This window comes from Sphaeramia orbicularis, chromosome 21 (assembly GCF_902148855.1).
Source record: "Sphaeramia orbicularis chromosome 21, fSphaOr1.1, whole genome shotgun sequence".
Lineage (NCBI taxonomy): Eukaryota > Metazoa > Chordata > Actinopteri > Kurtiformes > Apogonidae > Sphaeramia > Sphaeramia orbicularis.
This window is the reverse complement of record NC_043977.1, coordinates 10930347-10945714: the sequence shown is the minus strand read 5'-3', so window position 1 is coordinate 10945714 and position 15368 is coordinate 10930347. Positions and strand designations below refer to the sequence as shown.

Genomic DNA, 15368 nt, shown 5'->3' with positions numbered 1-15368 from the left:
TGTGGAAGAAAAACCATATCAGAATTTAAAAAGAGAAGCTCATGAAAACATGGACTAGTTAAAATGACTTCGTAGTATTTATATTCATTTTAAAGTCTTTCTTCGCAGTGATGTTTACTCACCATACTCGTCCTTGCAGGTCAGCAGTTCAGTTTCCTCTGAAGCCGCACTGATGGCTCCAGCAGAGTTCTTAGCCCTGATCCTGAACTGATACTGAGATCCTTCAGTCAGGTCAGTAACAGTGAATGCACAGCCCTGGATGCTGACATGATTGGCCTTCATCCAGGCTTTACCTCCAGCTTCCAGCTTCTCCACCATATAGCCAGTCACCTTGTAGCCACCATCATATTTAGGAGCCGTCCAGATGAGCGTGACAGTGCTCCTGGTGATGTTTATCACCTCAGGTTTACCAGGAGGATCTGACAGAAATCACATAAAGAACATGTGTTAAATGAGGTTTTTTTTTTTTTTTACTATTCAAACCCATAGATCATTGAGAACTAACCTCTACTTACAAAATTTTCCATTAACAGTTTAAATGGATATAAACTCACCGATTGGATCCAAGGCAACCACAGCCTCGGTGACTTTGCTCGCCTTTCCGAGGCCGGCCATGTTCATGGCCATTACCCTGAACTCGTACTCTAGTCCTTCAATCAGACCAGTGACTCTGCACTCCTTCACCCTCAGAGGAGTCTTACTGGCCCGTTTCCACATCAGACTGTTCCTCTCCTTAAACTCCACATGATATCCTTCACAGTAGAAAGAACAGGGTTCATCATCTTATTTTCCTTCTTTAATGTTTGTTGTTTTTTGTCAAACTGATGTTTAATGTCTGTATGTTACCAGTTATTGGGGAGCCACCAGTGTCCTTTGGATCAGACCAGGTCAAGATGGCAGACTCATGGCGGATGCTCACAATCTCTGGCGGAGCAGGTGCCTCTGGTGCATCTGGGGGGAAAAAGAACAGTTATTATAGTGCCATTAATCACTTCAGATGTGAAACAACCTAACAAACAAATGATAAAACATAGTATTAGAAGGTATTTTTGGTCTTTTTTTAAATCTTCAGTTTCAAGTTTACATTTAATACAAGGAGATAGAAACAGCAAACTAAGAATTTCATGTGTATTGATAATAAGGTTCTAATGATATGAGATCTTTATGGTGTGATCACTGTCAGAAATGACCACAGATTACAGAAAGGTTTAATTTTTTTTAAGGTTTTAAAAGTTTTTAAAAAGGTTTGAAAGAAGTCATATCTCCTCAGTTATATCTGAATCAAACTGCCTTTGGATCAACATAAATGGGTAATATTTATATAAATAATCAGATTCTTCCCAAGTGCATGTTTTAAATAAAGAATATAAGTAAGTGTTCACAGAATGATGACAGATTTTAAACCACAATGCATTACTATAACTTTAAGTGAGAAGTGATTCAATATTGCAGTGATTCTAAGCCTTGAGGTAAATCACGGATGTTTCAGAAGGTGTTACTCACTGAATGGATGCTGTGCAATGACTGGGTCTGATCTCAGATATTCTCCAACCCCGTACTTGTTCTCAGCAAAGACTCTGAAGATGTACTCGATTCCATCATGCAGTCGGATTACCCTCATGGTGGTCTTCTGGATGGCCGATGCCACAGTCGCCCACTTGTTGTCAGTCGTCCTCCTCTTCTCCACGATATAGTTTGACACCTCAGCGCCACCATCATCTGTGGGTGGTCCCCACTCCAGAGTGATGCCATCAGCGGTGATCTCGTCAAACTTAATGGGTCCAGTGCAAATGCCAGGTTTGCCTACCACCTTCAGCTGGAACTTACAGTCTTTGAATCCAGCGGTGTTCCTGACGTTGATGGTGTAGGTGTCAGCGTCACCCCTCTGGCAGTCCCTGATCAGCAATGTGGTGACACCCTGTGATGCCTCCACGCACATCCGGCCAGTGTCTCCCAGACCCGTGTCACCCTTCTTCCAGGTGGCGGTTGGGTAGGGAATACCGGTGATGGGGATGTTGATCCTAGTGGTGCTGCCCTCCTTCACCACACAGCACCCCTCATGCAGACTGCTCAGGTTACAGTCAGGAAGCACTGAAACATGACACCATTTAGGATTATTATTGTTGCTTGTTGCTTAAAAGCAACCAATATAATGTTTCAGAAACACAAGCTTCTGTAACTGTAAACATGTTCAAGAGGTGCATGTACCAGAGGCGAGGTTTTCTTACCAAACTGGTCCTTGGCAACCACAGTGAGCTCAGTGGGTGGTCCCTCTCCAGACTCGTTGAGGGCTTTGACCCTGAACTGGTACTCTTTGCCGTCAGTCAGCTCTCCAATGGTATGTGAGGTGTTCTTGCCCTTCAAGATTTGCACCCACTTCTCAGCGCCGTCACCTTGTTCCAGGATGTAAGCTGAGACAAAGCTGCCACCATCACTGATTGGCTTCTTCCAGCCCAGAGTGATTGAGTTCTTGGTGGTCTTCAGGGCCTTGAAGTCTGTCACTGGACCAGGTTGTTCTGAAAAGGGAAAGGAGTTTGATTAGCATGTGGATAATTTAATCTAACCTAATGTAACCTAATCTTTTGTACCTACCTGATGCCCGGATGCTGCCGGGCGTCTCGCAGCCCTCCCCGATGCCATATGCATTCTCAGCGAGCACTCTGAAGCAGTAGGCCTGACCTGGCTCCAGGTTCAGGATCCTAAATGAGGGTTTGGCGCAATTAGCAGACACACAGGTCCAAGCCTTCCTCTCAGCCAGACGCTTCTCCACAATGTAGCCCTTCACTGGACTGCCGCCGTCAATCAGAGGGGCATCCCAGGTGATCCAGGCATGAGTTCTGGAGGTCTCCTTCACGGTGAGGTTCACAGGAGGTCCAGGAGAATCTGAGCAAGAGAAGAAGAAATATAATATTAGGGTTTGTTTCCTAAACTGTGAGACTCATTGATTCAGACTGAAGTTACAGGAGAAACATTGTCGACAGATGATCTTCTAGAGGTGTTATCAGTTAATTGATAACACCTGCATGCATTCGGTTTTGTATCTTCATTCCATTTCTTTTACTTTGGTTTCATCTCTTGACGTCTTACCGTTGACTTTGACCACAATTGTGTAGCTCTTGGCTCCGCTGCTGTTCTCCAGAGACAGCATGTATTTTCCAGCATCGTATCTGTTAACATCCTCAATCATCAGCAGGGTGTCCCACTCAGTCGTCTTGATCAGAACACCATTTCTCTCCTTCAGGTTGCCGTCCACCTTGGTCCAGGTCACTTTCGGGGCTGGACGTCCTTTCAAAGGAACGTAGAGTCTCATAGTGACTCCGGCTCGAAGAACCAAAGCCTTTCTGAGGTCGGCATCAAGTTCAGCTTCAGGAGCAACTGAGGAAAGATGCAAAGTTTAGTAAAACACTGTAATTTTTATACTAATTGTTGAAGTAACATATCACCTTTGGGAGAGTTTGATCATATCTTGTACTATTGTACTGTCCATATTAAACCTGTCAAAAGTTTTTAAAATACTAAATAAAACACTTGTAGACGTACTAAGGATGTCCTTGGGCATGTGGTTTCCTGGGACCTCGCTGGGTTCACTGTATCCGATCTTGTTGACAGCAGTGACTCTGAACTGATACTCTGTGTTGTCTATCAGAGCAGTCACTAAGAACTTGGTGGCCTGGAGATTTTTGGGAACGTTGCACTTCATCCATTCCTCAGTGTCTGCTCTCTTACACTCCACCAGATAACCAATGATCTCACAACCGCCATCGTAGGCAGGCTTGGTCCAGCTGAGGCTGATGGAGCTCTTGGTGGAGTCCACCACCTTGGGGAAGGCAGGTGGGCCAGGAGGATCTGGATTACACAGGTGCAGAGTTATTGTTTTTGCAGAAATCATAAATCATTAGCACCAGTCCTATTTCTCTTAATCATCTGAGTCCAAATGGATACTCACAGACAGGGTCGATGGCAAGAGCAGCATTAGAGGCGTCACTGGGTTTACCGAGACCAGCCTTGTTAATGGCAATAACTCTGAACTCGTACTCAGAGCCCTCAGTCAGTTGAGCGGCCTTGATGTCCTGTCGATGACTGGACGGCGGGTCACTTTTAGCCCAGGTCAGCTCTGTTGCCTCACGTTCTCCACCATGTAGCCGAGGATGGTGGCCTTCCCGTCATTGGTAGGAGCCTTCCAGCTGACAGTCATGGAGTCCTTGGTGATGTGGTGATGACGGGAGGATCGCAGGGACCAGGAACATCTGAGGGGAAGACAAGCCATTAATGTCATTAATACTAGGACCACATGTGCAACTTGTGATTTTAAATCGTTTTAAGCTACACTTCACTTAAACTCCAGTATCATATCGCCAGCTGACAAAAATGATATTTTTTGCAATTTTCTGAAAAATACATTTTTTACTCATCTAGTGGCACATACTAATTTAATCTAAAATTGATTGATGTAAAAACTCCCATCATGGTTTAGTTTGGGTCAATTTGGATCGTTAAGGGTCATCAAAAGCTCATTACAGATTATTATGGGTTGTTAAGGTTTGATAAAGGTAATTTTGGGTCATCAGTGTGACTGCATTACTAAAACTGAATTGTTAAAGTGCACCTCCAAGTGTCAAAGTCCAGAAGTGTCTGAGTTTTTTCACTGGGTGTTTTTGTTTTTATGTCAGACTTGGTCTCCTTACATTAGTATGATGTATGATGGTTTCACTACATCATATAGTGGATCCATCTGAGTCATATGATTTAAAACTTTATACTGAGAACAACCTCAAAGTAATTATCTAACATATTAAACTATATCCAAGTGTTTCTTTGTGTAAATGTTCAGAGCTAAATAAGCAGCAGATAGAAGCATGTCAGTCTTAACTCACCGTAGGGATTCTTCACCATGACGCCATCGGTCATGATGGCGTCTCCCACTCCATACTGGTTCTCAGCACTGACTCTGAACTGGTACTCATGTCCCTCAATGAGTTTCTCCACTGAACAGTCGGTGATATGTCCATGGATGTTGGATGTGACCAGTGCCCAGTTGGCCCTGCTGGTCTCGCGCTTCTCAATGATATAGTTGGTGATTTCAGAACCGCCGTCAGCATGTGGGGGCTCCCACCGCAGCTTCACACGGTCCGCAAATACCTTGGTGATTTTCACTGAAGCTGGAGGACCAGGTTTGTCTGTTGACAAAACACAGGAGGATTTGATTTGATTCTGTGTGTTGGATTATACCTCAAATAAAACAGTTGAGTGATATCACTGCTAACTTACCAAGCACCTTGACCTTTATGGTGGCGTACTTGGTGCCACTGGTGTTTTCGGCGTAGATGGTGTAGTCTCCAGACTCCTTCCTGGTGACGGAATACAGTTCCAGTATGTGGACATGTTTCTTCTGGACCATCTTCATTCCCTCAGCGAGCACCAGTGGAACTCCATCTCTCTTCCAGCTCACCTTGGGCAGTGGTTTACCAAACACCTCAGCATCCAGGAAGACATTGTCTCCAGCTTTGATGATAATCATGTTCTTCATGTTAGCGCCGAGGTCAATGCGAGGAGCAACTGCACAGAAGAAAGGAGAATAAAGAATTAGTTATCCTCAATAAAATGATAAGTGTATCCTGTAGAGTAAAGAGTCTGCTGTGTGGGGTCATACCATTCTCAGCGATGATGGGAATGGGGTCAGACAGCTCGGACGGCAGGCTGACATTGATGGCGGTCTTGGCGATGACCCTGAACTGGTACTGAGCTCCCTCCTCAAGGCCTGAGACAATGTAGTTCTCTGTCTGGATGTTCAGGGCGTTGGCATTGCAGCGAATCCAGTTCTCCCCTGGAAGCTTTGTGTACTCCATAAAGTAGCCGATTAGCTTGCTGCCTCCGTCATGTTGTGGACGGGTCCAGACCAGTGACACAGAGCTCTTGGTCACGTCCATGGGCTCAGGTTTACCTGGTTGATCTGAAAAGATGAGCAAAGCAAATCAAGCTAAGGCTTCAAACTACAACTGAAGGTGTCCTATTCTTTTGGTCTTGAACCTGAAGTAAATCTGAATCATATGTGTGATATGGTTTGTGCTTTGACCATTCTGATCAGCTGGTGGTTGTTTTCTTACCAACAGCTGTCCTGGCAGTGATGAAGTCGGTCTGTTTGCAGGGTTTGCCCTGTCCGGCTATGTTGAGTGCAGACACTCTGAAAGTGTACTCCAGACCTTCAATCAGACCGGTGCAGGTGTACTGAGTGGCCTTCACCACAGACTCGTTGGCTTTGACCCACAGAAGGCTGTTCCTCTCTTTCTTCTCAATGCAGTATCCGGTGATGGGGCTTCCACCGTCGCTGCTTGGACGCTCCCATGACAGGATCACAAAGTCCTTGTTCACCTTGTTGATCTGCAGGTTCCTAGGCTCGCTGGGAGGATCTGAAGACAAACAACCTCCATCAATCCACTGTGAAACCAGACTACAGGTACAAATCAGGGTTTGTGAAGGACCGTTTGACAGAGGACTGAGATCGTTTGCAACAAGTTAACATGATTAAAATTATTAAAAAAAGCAATTTAAGACCCATTTCTAACTGTGATTAATGTAAACCTCAGGTGAACAGAGCGGTGTCAGGTTATGGTCAGTATTTGCTTTTTTTTTCAGCAGCATTTATCTGGAGTTCATCATGTGATTTTCTTGGCACATAATACAGCAAATTCCAGCCAATCATGAATTTTGGAGACAAACTCTATTTAAGACCGTTTAAGGCCTACAGTTCATACAGTACAGCCATACAGGACTTTTTACAAACTATGAGAATCCGCACAATTGGCTCTGACAGATCCTTTTTCCCCTGTCCCATGTGCTTCTGTATCAGCCTTTGAATATCCATTATGAGTCAGACTTTAATAATGTCAAACAACAAACCTTAGATTTAAGATGTAGGATGTTCTGAGACATCTGTAACCTCTAACAGGTTGTTTTCACATGTGTCCAATGCATTTTTAAAGGCTGGAGTGTTTACTGCAGGCTGTTTCACTGTCCAAGTTTCTTATTTTGGATGAGACTCACCAAATGGATAGCGTGCGATCATCCTCTCAGAGTAAATGGGCTCAGATATGCCGAACCTGTTTTCGGCTCGGACTCTGAAGCTGTACTCTTTGCCTGGTGTCAGCTTGGTCATCCTGAAGCTGGTCTTTGTGCAGGATGTGGACACAGTGATCCAGTCTCCCTGGCTCACATCACATTTCTCCACGATGTAGTTGGTGATGTTGCTGCCTCCATCCTCCTGTGGGGAGTTCCACAGCAGAGTGCAGGCATCGATGTCCTGCTCTGTGATTTCAAGAGGAGCCTCAGGAGGTCCGGGGATGTCTGCGCAGAGGACAACACATTAATAAAGGCCAATAAACTTGTAGCTGGGAGGTGAATTCAAAGAGAACTTTTGTGAATGAACTGGATACTGATGTAATTAGTGATAGATTTGAGTGACAGACTGACCCATGACTGTGACTCGGAGGATCTGGTTGACCTGGCCGGTGCTGTTTTCAGCCGACAGACTGTAGTATCCGCTGTCCTGTCTGGTCACATTCTTGATGCTGAGTGTGCAGGAAGTGAGGGTCTTGATGACCTGCAGGCGGTCTGATGTCAGGACGTCCTCGTTGCCCTGTTTCCACTTACAGAATGGAGGTGGTTTACCTGCCACGATGGCTTCAACCACCATCTTAGATCCAGCTCTGACTGTTACCATGTCTGGCATGATGATCTTTGGAGCCACTGAGGAGGAAGAATAGCAAGAGTTTAATGTCACAGCAACAACGGAACAGGCAACAAAACAAAATATTGGGCTTATTTATTCATTTAATCTTTATTTAACCAGAAAGTCCCTTGAGATAAAATCTCTTTTTCAAGGAAGACCTGAAGTTAAAGAACTGACACCACATTTTGTAAAAACAAAATAAAACGTAGCTAATTTTTACCGTATTTTGTAATGACTCTTCTACATTTAACATATTGACATGTATGTCACAGTTTATTTATTATATAATGAAGTGAACATATTTTTTGAGTTATGATGTTAGTGTTCTAAGTGTTATATCCTTATTCATTTGTCATTTCAGTGGGTCTGAGGTTCATTTACTTACTTAGTTGCTCTTTGACCTCGAACACTCCTTCAGCTTCTCTTGCAAGGCTGCATCCTACTGCGTTTCTTGCTGCAACTCTGAACTTGTACTTGGTTCCTTCCTTCAGGCCAACCACCACAATTGTCAGGTCTTTGACCACAGAGTATGGCGTCCACTTGTCCTCGGGCGCCCCCGCTTCCTGATAGTCCACCACATAGCCATTGATCTTGGATCCACCGTCTCTGAGCGGCTTCAGCCAGCCCAGTGTGGCACTGTTCTTAGTGATCTCCAACACGTCCATTCTTTTTTGGAGGTCTGGTTCACCTGGATACATCACAATAGGTGTTAAGAAGAACAACAACAGAAAACAAGACAGAGGCACAGGACATGGAATTCATGAGATAAATGTATGATTTTTAAAGTGCTAGATCTTGAGACTTACTCATGGCATCCACAGCCAGGTAGGACTTGGGTGAGTCCTGAGGAACGCCAATGCCGTACTTGTTGCAGGCCATGACTCTGAAGTAGTACTCAATACCAGGGGTCAGGTTAGTGATCTTAAAGCTGGGTTTCTTGTGGTCCTCTGTGCACTTGGTCCAGGTCTTGCGGTCCACCTCACGTTTCTCCACGATGTAGTTGGTGATGGGGCTACCGCCATCATTCTCTGGAGGCAACCAAGACAGCTGAGCCGTGGTCTTTGTAATGTCAGTTGCCTCAAAGCCACCAACAGGTCCAGGAGTGTCTGAAGAGAAAATAAAAGTCAGAATTACAACAGTCAGACGTTACAAAGTTATTTAGACCTCATTTACACATGAGGGTTTCTTGGAAAACTTCACTACAATCTTAAAGGCAAAAACATGTAAATGTGACTGATATAGCTTTCAGTCTGTGAATATTTAGTTTTTCTTTGTTCTCTAGTTTCTCACCCAGGACTTTGACTCGGACAAACACAGCCTTCTCTCCGGCTGAGTTGGACAGAGTCAGCGAGTATTTCCCAGAATCGTCTCTTGTGCTCTCAGGGATCACCAGGAATGACATGGTGTCCACCTGGTCCACATGGCCTCTGCGGACCACGTTGTCCACTCCGAGGCGTTTCCAGGTCACCTTAGGAGCAGGTCTGCCTCTGATAATGGCAAAGAGTCTGATTGGACAGCCGGCTCTGACTGCAAGGCCTTTCCTCAGACTGGCATCCAGGTCAATTTCTGGGGCCTCTGTTATAATTGAAACAGACAAATATAACATTTTTATGTGAGGTATAGACACACTACGTCACTAAGTACTGTCTCTGCGTGTGAAACTGCTTTATGTAGGGGTTTGGGAATCACTCCTTACCCACAATCTCCTTGGGAGCAACAGCCTCCTTCAGGTAAGCATGGCGTCCCCAGCCCACCTGGTTCTGGGCGGAGACCTTGAATTCATACTCCTGCTTCTCATCTAGCTGGTTGATGGTGAACTCAGTGAGAACCAGTGGGCCGTGGGTGTCGATCCTCTTCCAGCCCTCAGTGGGTTTCTCTGGGTCGGCCTCACTCTTGAGCCTCAGGTCCAAACTGTAGCCGATGATGGGGGCACCACCATCATACACCGGTTTAGACCAGGACAGAGTGATGGAGGTCTTGGTGCTGTCAGCCACCTTCAGTAAAGCAGGAGGACCAGGAGGCTCTGAGGGAGGAGTCAGTATGAAAGATTAAAATACTGAAGTTCTCAAGTCCAATGCTGACATTTGTTGACATTTGAATGATATAAAGAAAACTGAGCTGTGACATTAACTGTAAACCCACCAATGGGGTCTTTGGCTGCCACAGGTCTGCAGGGTTTGCTGGGCTCTCCCAGGCCCACTTCATTCTCAGCCTTCACCCTGAACTGGTACTCATGGTTGGCGATCAGGTTGGTGACCTTCATGCGTCTCTCAGAGATGGGACTCTTGGTGCAGGGAACCCAACGCACTGCCCTCTTCTCCTTCCTCTCCAGGATGTAGCCAGTGATGGACTTTCCTCCATCGTTCTCAGGAGGAGCCCAGACCACAGTCATCTCATCTTTACTCACCTGCAACACAAAACAGAACAGATGAGAGGAAATGATATGCTAACACCATTAATTAGAACAATGCACAGACAAAATGCATTTACATGAACTAAAACATCTAAAAAGACAAGCCTTTGAGTTACCTTGGTGACCTCAGGGGCCTCAGGTGGTCCAGGTTTGTTGAACTGGGTCTTAACAGTGACTGGTTTGCTTTCCATGGCAGGTCCAGTTCCCATCTTGTTCTCAGCTCTGACTCTAAAGATGTACTCATTGCCTTCCACCAGACGGGTGACGTTGCAGTACGGTGTCACCACAGAGGCAGAGTACGTGGACCAGACCATCCTCCTGGTCTCACATTTCTCCAGAATGTAGCTGTCCACCTCACAGCCTCCGTCATCCTCTGGACCATCCCACACCACTCTGCACTTATCAGCTCCAATGCCAGTGACTCGGAGGTTCCTGACCGGACCAGGGATGTCCAAGACATTCACATTGGCGTATGCTGTGAAAGTACCGGCGGAGTTAGTGGCAGTGATGATGTACTTTCCAGTATCAGAACGTCTGGATTTGGTCAAGAGGAACTTGGAATAGTCAGATCCGGTCTCATAGCTCATTCTGGGGTTGTCTCCCACAGCTTTGTCCTTCGTCCATTTGACTTCAGGTTGTGGTTTTCCTCTCAGGCCGGCCTCCATCCTGACAGACTCTCCAGCCATCACTGTCACAGTTCCAGCCACCTTCATATCGAGGACAGGCTTCTGGATCTCCTCTTTCACCAAAATATCAGCAAGTTTAACCCAGGCGCTCTCGCCTCCTTCATTAACGGTCTGAACCCTACAGAATCACAATGAACAATAAAAAATTTTTACTTTGACAAACTGAATCAAGTCAATTCAAACAGCAAAAATCTAAATATACAAAATAAATACTTGATTTTAAAAGATACTAATACCAGAAACAACAAACTCACAAATAAAAATTAATTTGTTTTTTTCCCTCTCAACAGTAATAATTACACAAACTAGTTTGTCAAAAATTACATTTATACAATTAGTTAAAAAAATACAGTTAAATGGAAATAAATGAACTGGAGGTTTGAGGAGTTTGTGAAATTCACTCTGCAAATCTGTTGTTTGATGATCACTTGTCATGAAAAAACTTCTAATAAAAACAAGAAGCCGCCTCAAACAATTGGATGTTACACTGATGTACATTTGCAATAAGTAACGGTAAGAAAAGAGACAAATAGTTTTAAAATGATCTTTTCAAGCACTATAGAAACACAAAAACAAAATAAGTCCATTTTCTTAAGATTAAGACATTACAGATGAACTTAGGATTGTGAGTCCTTGTTGACGCTTAAATTTTTCATTATCAATACCAACAGGTCAATACAAATGACTGAATGTGACCCACCTGAAGGTGTAGGTCTGGTTTTCAGTGAGCTTGTCGGCCAGGAAAAAGGTATTGGTCAGGTTCTGGCCCAGTTTCTCCCACTCCTCTGCAGTGTTGGCTTTACCCTCCAGGTTGTATGAGATGTTGGGACTGCCACTGTCGTAGTCGGGTTTCCTCCACCTCAGGTAGACGTGGTTTTTACCAATGTCAGTAGCTCTGAAGTTCTCAGGCTCCCCAGGCTTCTCGATCGGATCAATGGCCATCACTGGAGTCTTGGTCTCCACACAGGGTCCAGGTCCAAGCTTGTTCACAGCAGAGACCCTGAACAAGTACTCGTGACCTTCCATTAGCTTGGCCTTGATCTTACGGTTGGTGCAGTTGGAGGAGATCATGGACCACATGCTGATGCTGGGCTCACGGCACTCAACAATGTAGTTGGTGATCTCAGAGCCTCCGTTGTCTTTTGGAGCCTCCCAGTTGACCATGCAGGAGTCCCGGGTCACATAGGTCATGTGGAGGTTCTGGCAGTGGCTTGGACGGTCCAGAACATTGACGGTGATGGTGCAGGATGCCTCACCACCTTCATTCGAAGCCTTTAGCGTGTATTTGCCATGGTCACTTCTGGTGGCCTCCTTGACCTTCAGATGGGCCACAGGGAGGTTCTGGGTGATGGTGACTCGTTTGTTGTTCTCCAGAACTGTGTCCTCCTTGGACCAGATCACCTCTGGGTCAGGACGGGCCTTGATGAAGCCTGTGATGTTGATGTTGTGTCCAACACGCACTGTGAGACGCTCCCGGCAGGTGGCATCCATCTCAATCTCTGGGGGAATGAGGATGTCCTGAGCAGTGATGGATTCTGGAATCTCTCTGGTTTCTCCATCTCCGATCATGTTAGAGGCAGAGATTCTGAACCTGTATGTCACGCCCTCCTCCAGACCCTTCACCCTGAAGGCACACTGCTTGATGAAGTCATCCAGATTAACCTTCTTCCACTCTTCGGTGTCCGCCTTCTTCATTTCGATAGTGTAACCCAAGATCGGACTACCGCCATCTCTGCTGGGTTTCATCCAGACCAGATCTGCAGTGGTCTTGCTGTAGTCTTTAACTCTGGGGTTCACAGGTGGACCTGGGACTGTGATGGGTCTGCAGGGTATGCAGGGGTCAGAGATGGGAGATGGGCCACTGTAGCCGGCAATATTCTCTGCAAACACCCTGAATTCATACTCGTTGCCCTCGAACAGACCCAGGACTCTGTACCGCAAATCTTTGTGGGGGGTTTTGTTGACCCGGATCCACTTTCCACCCTTGTGTCTGCGCTCAATGATGTAGCCATTAATTGGGCTGCCTCCATCAGCCAGAGGCATGGTCCATCCAACCGTCACAGCGTCCTCTGTGATGTCGGAATGTTGGGTTTACCTGGTGGACTTGGTGGCATGAATGAGTGGTCAGCCACAGTGGGTTTGCTCTCCAATGCAAGCGCCAATGCCCATCTTATTCTCTGCCCGGATGCGGACCACATACTCCGCACCCTTTTGCAGGCGAGTGATCCTGAGGTTGTGGCAAGGCTTCCAGAGCTCACGCCTCCCCAGGTCTCTTTGCTGGACTCTCTCTTCTCTACAATGTAGTTGGTGACAGGGCTGCCACCGTCGTCTTTGGGAGGACGCCACTCAATCATCATGGCATCAGGGGTCACTTCCGAGATGTTCACAGGACCAATGGGAGCAGCAGGAACATCCAGGACGGTAACATTCAGGGCCACAGTCTTGGTTCCGGCAGGGTTGGACACGGTGAGCAAGTATGAGCCAGTGTGGTTCCTGGTGCACTCATTAATGCTCAGCACGTGGAGAAGTTGTCAGTGTCGATCTTAATGTTGCCTCACTCTTTATCTCCTCTCCTTCAATAGTCCACTTGGCAGTGGGGACTGGGATTCCTCTCATGATGGCTGGAAGCCTGATGGTGGTGCCAGCCTTCACGATGATGCCCTCAGTCAGTTTCACATCCACCTCAATGATGGGAGGAACTGTGGACATGAAGACAGAGGATGTTTGCTCATGTTACAAATGATGTCACAAATGATGAAAGAAAGTATTAATATTTATTTGGTTTCAACACTAAAAACACAACATGTCAAACTCCAGATGCCTGGTTGTGATGACTCTTTCATCTAGTTGTCTTGTCATGTCACAGCTCAGTGTTTCTCACCCAGTTTCTCCTGGCAGAGGATGGGTACGGTGGTATCAGGTCTGCTCAATCCAATGGCATTCTCAGTCCTGACTCTGAAGCGGTAGGTCTTTCCTTCCTCCAGGCCAGTCACATGACTCTCAGGAATGCTGACAGTCTTCCACTCGTCCCATTCCTTTGCTCCCTCTTCCTGATACTCCACCAGGAAGCCAGTGATCTCACTGCCTCCATCACGGTCCGGCCAGTCCAGACCAACCACACCTCAGTCTATCCACATCGACATGGTGCAGGTCTTTGGGAGGACCAGGTGGGACTGGAGGGGTAGAAGGACGAAGATGGTCAGCTGGTCACTGATACGTGTTTTTAGGATGTGACGGTATGAAGATGTAGCTTGTCCTGATTACACATGAACTTAATGTTACCTGTACATTTACTTTAATCATTTTGTATGTTGTTACTCACACAGTGGGGTTCATGGCCTTGATGGCCTTGGGCGTCTCCACATATTCACTGCGTCCAAACTGGTTCTCAGCAGCGACTCTGAAGGTGTAGCTCGTTCCCTCCATGAGGTGCTTGATCATCATGCTGCGCTTCTTGGATGTAGAGCAGACGGGGACCCACTGAGTGGATGCCGTGTCCTTCTTCTCCACTACGAAGTTAGTGATACGAGTTCCTCCATTGTCCTCCGGATCCTTCCAGGACAGGTAGGCCGAGTCACTCCTCACATCAGATACTCTGAGGTGCTGAATGGGACCCGGTTTGTCTGGAGGAAAACACCAATGTTCAGATACCTGCTGATGTTTTCATTAACATGATAAACTCATATGAACCACAGAGAATATCAATTATGAAACACATGAGTAAAGTGCTGGACTAAAACGTTACCCAGAACCAGCACGGTGCAGGTGACGGTCTTGGATCCGGCTGGGTTCTCCACAGTCAGGGTGTAGTCACCACAATCGCCACGGTTACAGAACCTCATCTCCAGTTTGGTGCCGGTCTGGTTGGTTTCGATGTCAGCTCTGGTAGGAACTTCAGCATCGTTCTTCTTCCAGGTCACGGTGGGGAATGGGACACCTTTAATCTCTGCCATCAGAGTGATGTGGGTTCCAGCCATGGCTTTCACCTCCCTGGTCATACCTGCATCCAGGATCAGCTCTGGGGGCTCTGAGGGGACAAAAGAAACAGCGTTTAATGAAGTTGCAATAAAATATAATGTCTCACTAAATGTAAACCAAGTGAAACGGTGACTCACCAAGTCTGTCCTGAACTCTTACTGGCTCCTTGATGTTAGCGGGGTCAGACTCTCCAGCTGCATTAACAGCCATGACTCTGAAGCGATACAAAGCTCCATCCTCCAGGTCGATCACCTTGAACTTGGTCTCCTGACATGAGTCTGGAGTCTGGTTCACCTGAGGAGGGACCAGAACAAAATTATAGATATGTTTTACCCCATGGAACTTAACCTACACACTGGTCTAAGTCTTTAGACATGATGTGGCTTGGACATCAGCTCACCTTGTGCCACTCCTCTTCTCCAGCTTTCTGGAATTCCAGCAGGTATCCGAAGATCTTTCCTCTTCCAGTGTCAGCCGGTGGCTGCCAGGATAATGTCACCGATTCTTTGGTGAAGTCGATGGCCTGAAGCTTTTCTGGAGGACCAGGTTTCACTGTCGGACAGAA

At 46.3% G+C, this 15368-nt stretch overlaps 1 protein-coding gene across 1 annotated transcript in view; it reads right to left on the bottom strand.

Moving 5' to 3' along the window:
* Nucleotides 1-15368, bottom strand: part of LOC115412831 (titin-like) — a 237885-nt gene that overhangs the window by 50689 nt on the left and 171828 nt on the right. Inside the window, 37 exon segments of the mRNA XM_030125488.1 lie at nucleotides 123-419; nucleotides 555-752; nucleotides 847-951; nucleotides 1504-2091; nucleotides 2229-2516; nucleotides 2593-2883; nucleotides 3088-3375; nucleotides 3541-3846; nucleotides 3947-4129; nucleotides 4132-4212; nucleotides 4215-4247; nucleotides 4875-5177; nucleotides 5269-5556; nucleotides 5651-5950; nucleotides 6105-6407; nucleotides 7042-7341; nucleotides 7468-7743; nucleotides 8112-8414; nucleotides 8533-8832; nucleotides 9017-9301; nucleotides 9423-9749; nucleotides 9869-10133; nucleotides 10256-10943; nucleotides 11526-12909; nucleotides 12912-12978; nucleotides 12980-13059; nucleotides 13062-13343; nucleotides 13346-13381; nucleotides 13384-13524; nucleotides 13707-13931; nucleotides 13934-13954; nucleotides 13957-13998; nucleotides 14090-14096; nucleotides 14150-14448; nucleotides 14571-14852; nucleotides 14941-15097; nucleotides 15204-15355. Coding sequence (XP_029981348.1) covers nucleotides 123-419; nucleotides 555-752; nucleotides 847-951; nucleotides 1504-2091; nucleotides 2229-2516; nucleotides 2593-2883; nucleotides 3088-3375; nucleotides 3541-3846; nucleotides 3947-4129; nucleotides 4132-4212; nucleotides 4215-4247; nucleotides 4875-5177; nucleotides 5269-5556; nucleotides 5651-5950; nucleotides 6105-6407; nucleotides 7042-7341; nucleotides 7468-7743; nucleotides 8112-8414; nucleotides 8533-8832; nucleotides 9017-9301; nucleotides 9423-9749; nucleotides 9869-10133; nucleotides 10256-10943; nucleotides 11526-12909; nucleotides 12912-12978; nucleotides 12980-13059; nucleotides 13062-13343; nucleotides 13346-13381; nucleotides 13384-13524; nucleotides 13707-13931; nucleotides 13934-13954; nucleotides 13957-13998; nucleotides 14090-14096; nucleotides 14150-14448; nucleotides 14571-14852; nucleotides 14941-15097; nucleotides 15204-15355 — 9771 coding nt within the window.